At 37.5% G+C, this 10726-nt stretch overlaps 1 protein-coding gene across 4 annotated transcripts; it reads left to right on the top strand.

The window, feature by feature from the left end:
- The first annotated feature begins 1312 nt into the window (after nucleotides 1-1312).
- LOC112512338 (la-related protein 1C) lies at nucleotides 1313-10331 on the top strand. Of its 4 annotated transcripts, none has more exons than XR_003069227.1 (6): nucleotides 1313-2108; nucleotides 2610-3201; nucleotides 3275-3431; nucleotides 3536-3626; nucleotides 3727-3862; nucleotides 8351-8400. XR_003069227.1 is itself a non-coding variant. In XM_025118250.1 (6 exons), the coding sequence occupies exons 1-6, from the start codon at nucleotides 1602-1604 to the stop codon at nucleotides 9885-9887; spliced, it is 1674 nt and encodes a 557-aa protein (XP_024974018.1). In that variant the 5' UTR covers nucleotides 1313-1601; the 3' UTR covers nucleotides 9888-10331. The 4 variants fall into 4 exon arrangements, 3 of the variants coding, with proteins under 3 accessions (XP_024974018.1, XP_024973999.1, XP_024974008.1); XM_025118250.1 differs by lacking the exon at nucleotides 3727-3862 and adding an exon at nucleotides 9603-10331 and having other exon boundaries at nucleotides 3305-3431; nucleotides 8351-8422; XM_025118231.1 differs by lacking the exon at nucleotides 3727-3862 and adding an exon at nucleotides 9603-10331 and having other exon boundaries at nucleotides 8351-8422.
- Nucleotides 10332-10726: the final 395 nt, after the last annotated feature.

Genomic DNA, 10726 nt, shown 5'->3' with positions numbered 1-10726 from the left:
TTGTAACATATGCATCTCTTCAACAACTAATAATCTTTGAACTTTGTTGGTGAGTCTTTGGACTCGTTCTTAGGAGATCATGGGTTCAAAACTCATAAAACGTGAGAAGGGTGTGTGAATTTATTTGTTCTATTTACCGTATATAAATATTATATACTTCAAAAAAAAAAAGAGTCACATTTACCCGCTACAAAGGCACTATCATTTATATATATATATATATATATATATATATATATATATATATATATATATGCATATGTATTCATTTTCATCATCGTATATATGATATCAGCTTACTTTTGGTAACAGTACAATACAATTTTTATCTTGTTTTCTGTCATGACCTATTTTATTAGTTTGTGATATTCATTTATAACATCATGTTTATTTAAACTGTAGACAATTTGAATTTTTACGAACAACTGTATACAATGTGGCAAAAATCACACAAATATAATGCTGAAACTAACAATTGAAAAAGTCGTATTGATTATATACGAGACAATCTGCCACAAAGGGTTGTTTGGCAGTTGCCGAATGGTTTGGTGCTGAATGACTAAGAGACTCTCATGATATAGTGCAAAATGAATTATAATTGTTTTGCAATTGTTTACAATGAAATTAGGGCGCTTGAATGGTTATGGATGCCCATGATACAAAATCATTCAGAGGGTTTTAGAACCATTATAAAACAATTTTTTTTTTGCCAAACAAGATTCACTTTTTAACAATTCAGAGATTGCCTCTTAATTGAACTATTAAGAAGTAAATAAACAACTCTTAAATGTTTGTTATCTTAGTTAGGTCTGTATATAAACCTAAAATCTCTGTATCATTATCTTTAATAAATATAAGAGTTTATTTTCCTGAATCTCGAGAGACAATTGTTTGAAAAGTCTGGTATTTTTTGTAACGTCTCAAGTTCAAAACAATATTCGATTCGAACATATTAATTATAATAAAAATATTAACTTGTTGGATTGGCCAAAACATAGATGGCATAACAACAATAACAATACAAGGACTGAATATGTAAATACTCGAAAGTATAGAGGTGTATTTGAAATTGCTGAAAATTCTAGCAAAGATAGAGGTAGAAGGAAACATTGGGAAAGGCTAATCTCACAGCGGAACAAATCCGACATTCCGTGCAACTACCCCTGGATCAAGACCATTACACCCTTGACTCCGGAGTAAAAAGTCGAGGATGAGAAGGGCATTAGCGTCATTTGACAACGAGGCAAAAGCGTCCAATTTCCAACAGATATAGATAGAGACACAGCTCCGTTACCAATTGTGCGTGTTTTCTCTGTGCGTCTGAACTTCAGCCTCCGTGCTGTGTGTGAGAGCCGCGATCGGATCCTCTAGTGATCCGTCAAAGCAAAAATCTTTGGAACATCAAACCCTAGCATAGCATTCTCCGTTGATTAGTTGTTGGAATTTCAATCGCGTTATCCCCCAATTTTGATCGTGTTTTTGGGTTTTGATTTTTAGATATACAATATCGTCGATCAACTTATCGACATAGAACCCTAATTTATATCAATCGTATTCGGAAGAGATTGAATTTGAGGGTTGTTTTTTTCGAATAAAACCCTATGGCTGCCATGAACGTTCAATCTGGCGACGGTGGGCTTAACAGCCCTACTACGCAGCGAGGGGTTGCATCGGCGTGGAGTCAGATTGTCCGCGGTGGCGGCGGTGAGTCAGAAGTGGTTTCTCCGGTTTTAGTGGCGACCGTTGGTTCTGCTCCGGCGGTGCCGGTTCCTGCTCCGGCATCGCCGTCGTGGTCATCGTTTCAGGAGCATGCTAGTAACTTCTCTCCCGATTGGTCTCCGAGTAAGGTGGTGCAGGAGGCGGTCAGCTCTCCGGATGATTCGGGTACAGAGGGTCAGCCTGATGGTTCTGATAACAGCGGCGGTAGTAATGCCTCTAAGAAGCCCGTTTGGAATAGACCATCAAATGGAGTTGTGGAGGTCGTCAGTCCTGTCATGGGTGCAGCTTGGCCTGCGCTCGGTGAGTCCACTAAAGCTTCCCCTAAATCCTCTTCATCGGAGTCCTTAAAAGCCCTTTCAGATGGTCCGCTGCCGCCTGCATTACAGGTAGTAGTACTTTTATCATGTTCAGCATAACATTACCGTTAAATATCTAATTGATTGTTTCATCTGTAGGAATTTGGCAAATTGAGGCTCTCTTGAATATATGGATAAGCTCAATAATGTTTATAGCTCAACATTTGAATTCAAACATGTCTGCACATGCTTTCAAATTTAGGATACTTGTGCATTATAAGTTTGTCTACATAGGAATTAGGATGTTCTCACCATCTTACATATCCATATATTGCTATTTAGAGTCCTGGTTTTTTGGTTTGGATAGTACCCTTAATAAGTGAAAGGGCCTCTGTTTATTGAAAAGATAAAACTAGCCACATGTTGAAAGCGTAAAAAAATGGTTAGATGATTAAATGTTGTGCATACACAGTATTTGATGTCATGTTGAAACACTGGGGATATTGGTATTAGTTTTCTTTTCACCTTTTTATATTGGATGTGTTTACCAGTATACACTTCATCTTGTGTGTGTATATGTTTGTTACATTGTAGGTGACTGGAAATTCGTCTCCATCACAGAAACAGGCTAGTGCTAATAACGTGAATTCTACTTCAACTCCAAACCATGTGGCACCAGCAAGGCAGAGGTCCATGAAGCGAGGAGGTGGCATTTCTAGTGCAAATGTATCAGCTAATGGAGTGGTTTCTCAGCAGCCACCAATCAACCAGGATTCAGTAGCGGAAACTCTACATAGTACATCTGGGAAACCTGGTACTGCTGCTGAGCAGCCTTCTCCAAGAGACCATACTCACAAGGATTCACAAAGAGGAGGCTTTGGGTCACAATCTCACAGTGGTAATGATCATCATCATCAACGGGGTTCTTATAGAAGGGGCAATGGCGGGCAACATCTGCGAGATGGTTCTTATCATCACAACTACGGAGGGAAACGAGATCACGATCGTGGGAATCAAGAATGGAACCAACATAGTAGGAGCTTTAATAATAGAGATACACACTTGCAGTCTCAGAGAGGTTTCTCCAGGGGTTACATACGTCCCTCTGTACATACTTCTGCCCCATTTATTCCTCCACCGATGCCTGTGCCAGTGCAGTCCTTTGGCAACAATATGATGTACCCTGGTGAGGTTCTCTATCATCAAATAGTTATGCTATAAACGTTGTTGTTTTGCATGATGTTTAAATCCTCTTGCAGATGTGGCATCTCCTGTAATTTATGTTCCAGGTCCACCTCCACCAGATTCCCTGCGAGCTATGCCTTTTGTTGCACCATTACCGCCTCCAATGTACTTTGCTGTTCCTGATCCCCAATTGCATGCTAAGATTGTGAGCCAAATTGATTACTATTTCAGGTACTTTATTTTTAAAATGTAAATTAAGCGGTGTCTTTTAAATAAGGCTAGGAAGTTTTTGTTTGTGGTGATGCTAAGATTTAATGGCTATTGTTTGATTGCAGTAATGAGAACTTGGTCAAAGATACATACCTGCGGAGGAACATGGATGAACATGGCTGGGTTCCTATTAGCTTAATAGCAGGATTCAAAAAAGTGAGTATTTTAGAATAATGCAATTCATTCATACACTTAGGACTTGATGCTTTGTTTCATATTAATAATGTCCATGTTTTTGCATTTTTCACTAAATCAGACATTTCTGCATCTTAAGAACTCAAACTTCACTGTATGGATGGACAATCATTGACATGTCTGGAGGATATTATATAGAATTCTGACTTATTCTTAAACCGAATATTTCAGCTTGAACATTTTGACTTGCGACGAAGGTAAGATTGGACAAGTTCAATACTTGAGATGAATTTTTCTTGAATCCGGTTTTGTTTCGATATCTTAGGTATTAGAGCCTATCAGTCTTCCATGTGATTTTTCAGAATTTTCTCATAAAGTTCTGTTCTCTATCAATAACTCGCGATAGTTTTCATGTATTAATTAATTCATGTAGATTATAATGCAACCTATTTTCTGTATTAACCCATACTTATGGATGTCTCATGTAACATTCATTTGAGAATCATATTCGATAATTAATGTCTTCAAACTAATGGCTACAATGGCCAAATGGGTATGTTGAATAATCTACTGATTTTCTTGTAGAAGTACAATGAACTTCGAATATATCTTGGGTCACCCTGCCTGTAAAACCATCTCCTTTTTTCTGAAGCTATTGATGCAACTTGGTCACAATACTTCTACTTTCTATGTGCTACGGCAAGCTACGTCGCTAACTCAACCGACAACACCGATTTCATCCCCCTCGTCAAAGTGGCTTAGTTGCATGCACGCTTAACATGTGACCCTTTTCATATTACTTTTTCTGTCTGAAGTTCAGATTTCTTATACAAAGAGGACGCCCATTAGCCCATGCATTTAATATGTTCTTTTACTAGTGTCCTTTTTTGCAAGTCACTCTATTGTTGTTTCGTCTTTGTTTTCCTCGTTTTATAGCCTACTTTATGCTTGTGTGCTTTAAGGGACTTCCTTTTGTTAATATTTAGCGTCTCGAATAATCTTCGTTTCCAATATGAATTTGAAAATTTGATGCTACCATATCACTCTAATCTCTTGAACAAGTTACAGTTTTGACATATATGTATGCTTAATTTGTTAATGCGTCAACTTTGTGTTGTTTTATGCACAGTAGTGTTGAAATTTCAAGTTACAAGATGATATTGTAAGTACTATGTTTTAAATGCCAGTTATATTGTCTGGTTGACCTCTACGTCATTTTTAAAGTGGTTATACTATCTTTTTGGAAATCATGAAGTTTGCTGGTTATACCATTTACTCACCTTTTTTAAAGTTTGTCTATATGAATGCCAAGGGCGTGTAATGGACAAGGAAGTCCATGATGACAGACACTGGACTGCATAGTTCCCAATTGTAATTATTAACCTGTGCTACCAATAATGAACTCGGAAGTTTGACAAGAACCTAGAGAAGGAAAACACAAAGGCATCTGAATCAAAACAACTGGAAGCATCCATATTTTATTGCTTACAGCCGAATTTTTAGCGCACTCACTTACTTTTACTTGTTCAATAGATGTCTGATCCTATTTTTCTTTTCTTTTCCCTCCCTGGGAGAGATTTCTACCATTACCCTGACATCTTGGTCTTTGATTGACAGCTTTTTGTATTTGAAAAGGTTTGCATTTATCTATTGGTCAATTTTTCAGATCATGATTTTTTTGCAGTAACAGTGTAACACCGATTAAAAAAAAAAATTTTGGGTTATTTACGAGTACCTGCAGCTGATTGCCAAAAGTAGAACATGAAGGGAAGCAAGTGACTAATGATGAAAGTAGATTTTATTCTTCCAATGTGGGGGAATTCTTCACTCTAGGCACTGTCTGAAGAGCCAGTATTATTCTGAAGCGTGTAGTTTTCTTCGTGGCTTTTAATTTAATAGAAAGTAAAGTTACCAGAAGTATGTTATTGAGTGTCATATGTCTGCTATCTTTTCACTGGATATCTGTATATTCTAGAGGGTGGCTCTAGTCTCTTAAGCCATGACATGGTATTAAAGGTATGGCCAAGTAGAGATCATGTATCTACCCATGTATGTATGTATGTGTCCATTTATAGTCATGTCCTATCTGTAACCTGATGATGGGAGATCGTTCCCATGGAAAATAATCATGTCAGAACTGGTGCATATGATAAATGTGTTTGTCTAAGGTTTTGCTCTTAGAGAGGCTTAATTCTATCTGGTACAAACAAGGTTTGAAAGCCAAAACACCTTCAAACCCGACATCATATAAATGGGACCCAGAAGATGAAAATGTTAAAGGCCCAATACAAATAGACTTTAACCTTTTGGATCCATTAGGTGGTATCATATTGCATTGACATTGTGTGGATGCTCTGCTTTCTGTACTTGAATATGCATAGTCTACTTGCGATCACAAAATACAGACTGATCATGACCTGAGTAATGGTGTTGGCCAGTATGGCAATTTGAGGGAAGTTGATAAATTTCTTTAAGGCTACAAAACATATTTATCCTCGTTAATCTATTATATTCTTCATTGAAGTATTTAGATAGGTGTGTCTTCTACCTTCTTTAGAGGCTACAAAACATATTCTTCCTCATTAATCTCTTATATCCTTCATTGAAGTATTGAGATAGGTGTGTCTTCTTTTGACAGGTTCCCTATAATATGCAATTGTCTTATTGTAGTATATGGACTTCGCTTGTAGCTTTTTGTCAAATATTCTGTAATTACTAAATAAGTCAACATTAGGTCTTGGTGCCTGATATTTTCCCTAGATAGATTGTCTTCAAATTCTCAGCCGCCACCTTCCCAACTATTGCTATCTGCAGCTGCAAGGAAATTCTGGAAGTGCTGGAAGAATTCCTCTGTAATCAAAGCAGATGATAGCAATCAATGGAACTTCATTGCAAACGAACTAAGAATCTAACACAAAATCATCAGCTGGTTTCTCAATCTCTTGTAGCATAGATGATGAGAGAGTTTTCTACTTCTTGAAGCTTTGACTGCTCAGAAAATAGCGAGTGTTTTGATCACCAGTTCAAGTCATCTTTATCTGAATTTCTTAATCAAAGGGTCCTCAAGCAGGACCCAATCAGCTAGGATATTTGCTTGAGAAACTTCCACTGAGCTACGGCATCATGCAGGCTAGGGACTTGGTTGTGGTTGGATATTCTGCAGTAATGTTGAGCCTCCTGAAATCCATCTTGGACAACTGTAATGCTCCTTATTCATCAGGATTTCCGAGTGGTGGTTTGAACTATTGACCTTTCAAACATGCTTGCACTTAAGTTTGCTTACAGGATTACAACCCATCTTTATTTAGGAATATGATTTATGCTTTTAGACCAGCAATTGAAGAACTATGGTTTAGGAGCATCTAGAGGGACCTTACAGAGTGTGTTTTGAGAATTGTAGACAAGCTAAAGCACTTGATTTAAGGTATGGAATACTCGAAGTTAAAGGCGTGGATGGTCAATGATGCAATAGTCATCTTATGTTGATCATGATTACCTTCTATGAAGAGGGAGAAGAGAAAATCTGGCCTCTCTTTAAGGATATTTTTACTTTTGAATACATATTTGAATTTGTAAAATTCTAGAAGTGATGACCATGGCAGAGGCATGCAACATAACCCCCCCCCCCCCAAAAAAAAAAAAAGAAGAAGAAGAAGATGGTATTGCTATCAATGTCAATGTGATCTTCAGTTCACTTTTAAAGAGTTTATCAATTAAATTCAGATTAGAACTTAGAAGAAGGAACTACAGATTTGCACCCACTTTATTTCCAGTAGAGAATAATGTAACATTATCTACTTACACTATTGAACTTCCTGTCTGCACTTTGTCTTGTATTCACTCCCACTTCTCTCTGCCTCTGCTGTGGAAGTGCTGCAATTTTGTGTAGGTGCAAGCATACCATTTATTCATGTGGTTGATTCATTCTGAAGGATCTTCTATGTCAAGTAAGGCGCATATAGGGAAGATGGCATTTATGAAAATCCCACACAAAAAGTGTGTGTAAGCCTTAACTCTAACACAAGCTGCTGTAGGTCCACTCGGTGGGTACTACCTGCAATGTGATAAGATCTTTCCCACTAGCATCATTACTTTCATGGTATCCCACAAATACCTCTACCTCTACCTCACATACAGATATTGATGTGTATGTGTTAATGTATATATCATGTTGATAATATCTCTGGATTCCCCTGCATTTAATAGTGGTTGGGGAAGCCTTATATGACCTTTACTCCCAGCCAGCCTTGTGTGTTTATGAGTGTAGATGCATTGTATATTTTACTTGTGCGCAATTCCTGTTGTTTAATAGTAGTTAACATAGTTAGTGACCATGTCCATATCCATAGCTTGCACGGAATTTCAGTGCATTCTTGTGTTAATAGGATTCAGCACCAATCTTTTTCACTTCACTTGTATGTTCACTCTTTCGTTGTATGTGCTCCACTCTTTCCTTTGGGAATTCTTGGATAATCCATGGAACCACCTCTGCAAAGGCGAGGACTTCTTCATCGAGCTTCATTTCATTTGCTCGTTTTGCACACCTCTAAGACCCAACATTATAGGAGTAGCCAGTAGCTGGATTGACGCATTTATTACGATTCTAAATGTCTGTTCTCAAACTCTGACCTAGAAGTTGGTTCTAGTTCTCTAATCTCTTGTACCCAAGGAAGTTCATTATGTTGATATTGCTTAAACTGTTCCTTCTTTACATAAAGATGACATGATACCTTGCCCTATTACAGGTTTTGTATTTGACAGATAACGTTCAGCTAATATTAGATGCTATGCGAACTTCAACTATTGTGGAAGTGCAGGTGCGTATCATTGCTACCATGCCATTTTTCTTTATCAACTTTTGCCATTAAGTTGCACTGCCTTTTCTCTGCATAAGTCATCATTCCTTGACCCAAATGTTGAACTTGTATTTGCATATCAATAATGGTATATACTTTTTAACTGGTAAGTAGTTTGTTCAGCGGAAGAAGGGAGTAATTTTGTTTTCTTGTTTAAACAAACCCATGCCTTGGTTGCTAACTAGTTTTCATAGAGCATCTAGCAATGGAGCTTTTTGAAGACTTCATGGGAGCTTTTTTGCCACATCAGATTCTGAAAAAAAGCACATGACAATAAGTTTCTGCTTTTTAGGGTGTGTTTGGTATGGGGACAAGATAGAACCGGACAAAACAACTGTTCAACATTTGGTAAGATATAACTGGACACCGCATAACATAATAGATAAAATGACAAATTTACCCCAAATGATTTGTTTATACATTTTATATAATTCTGATTAATTATGTAATTTATTGAATTATAATAAGATAATTATTTTATATAACAAAATGTCATTAGAAAGTTTTCGTCAAGACAATTAAAATGACACCAAAATAAAAACTTTATGTAGTTTCCAATTTTTATTTTATACCTATTCTATATTATTATTTTTATTATTAATATTTAATAAATTACATAAATTAATCAAAATATAGAAACCGTATAAAAATAATATTTGGAGGACAGTAAACTGAAAGTTTAAAGAACATAAAATACAATAAATAAAATTTAAAAAAAATAATAAAATGTAAAGAGGAAGACGTATTTGATGTCTTAGAAGAGAATTAAGTTCTGTTTTGAGGTTATATTGGTAAAACATAAGTTTGCTCTACCTTGTTCCATGGGGTGGGGTGTTCCGCGTTGTTCCTTTATGTTTCACATAAAAATCCTGCCAAATGTGGAACAGGGATCTCTGTTCTGTCCCATTGAGTGTACCACATGCACCTTTACTGAACAAGCTCTCGATAAGCTTGTGGGTTCTACTTTTTTGGAAAAAACTTCAATGAGAGCTTCCATTGTGGATGCTATTGGCCTAGCAATTGCATGCATCTCTCTTTGAATGAGACTCTTTATGTTCCACAATCATGGGTATAATCTTGGGAGTTTCTAGGGAGGATTTGAAAGTTGTAGGTATTTATTCATACATACTGTGGGTTGTAGGGTGACAAGATACGGAGGCGAAATGATTGGATGAGATGGATAATGCCTGCTGCTGTTGCTGCTGCTGCTCATGTTCAATACTCAAATCCATCAAGCCCTCAGGCTGTCGGAAGATCTCCCAATCACGAGGGGTTGGCGTCACAGCTGGAGGGTGTTGCATTGCATGAGGCTACTCGGGTTCCTGTTGAAACTAATTTTAGCAGGTCAAACTCGGAGGAATTCACTGGAGGAGAGGAGACCGCGACCATTGAGGTTAGTGGTTTTGGACATGCAGCGGCGGCTTGAAGCTGCTTGCTTATTTATGCAGCAAACTATGTTTTGAGAAGAGCGGACCTCAATGATGATGATATGGGCTATCCTTGATTCCCATGAAAATGATGTTTTGAGAGGCACATGGACAGACCCCTCCCCCCAAGAAAGAAAATTGAAAACTTTTAGAAAACCAAAAAAAAAATGAAAACGAAAAACGAGAGAGGGAAAGGCTTTAATAAAAGGAACATAGAATTACTATGACGATGGTTTTGTTGGAATTTTTTTACTTCTCTTTGGACGAAAGATGGTTTTGAAATTATGTCTGTCCGTTGGTTGTGTTTTGTTGTTTATACCCAGTGGGGGAGAATTTTGTGATTTACTTCCTTCCCCATGACCATACTCCTGCTGCTGAGCTCTGCTATGTCTTTGCAGACGTCTGGTATTTGATCAATGAATGGATGATTGTGTGCTTGTATCCTCATTATCTTATTTCCTTTTATTCATGCACTAATAGGCGTTGTGAGACCAGTCTGTTTTCGTGAAACCCTGCGATCATAAAATGACACTAAACCTTCATAGCAGAACACTATCAAGGTACAAAAACATTGTGAAAGCTCACGAAAACATGTTGGTCTTACGTTAACCCAACCCAACATCACAGTGCCCTTTGGTTGGCATTTGAAGCAAAGTGGTTGAACTTTGACAGTGGTTTCACAGTTGGTCTCACGAAAATAGGCTGATACAATAAGAACGCAACTCGGCATTGTGATGCCCTTCTATTGGCATTTGAAACAAAGTGGTGCACTAAGGGGTGTTGTTGGTATGGTCATGTTCCAGGGAGAAGGCACCTATCACCTGGTCTTTAGCATGGC

The sequence above is a fragment of the Cynara cardunculus genome (genome assembly GCF_001531365.2).
Source record: "Cynara cardunculus var. scolymus isolate 2C chromosome LG 1, CcrdV1, whole genome shotgun sequence".
Taxonomy (NCBI): domain Eukaryota; kingdom Viridiplantae; phylum Streptophyta; class Magnoliopsida; order Asterales; family Asteraceae; genus Cynara; species Cynara cardunculus.
Note: the sequence above shows the minus strand (reverse complement) of the source record. Positions and strands in the feature narration are given on the sequence as shown.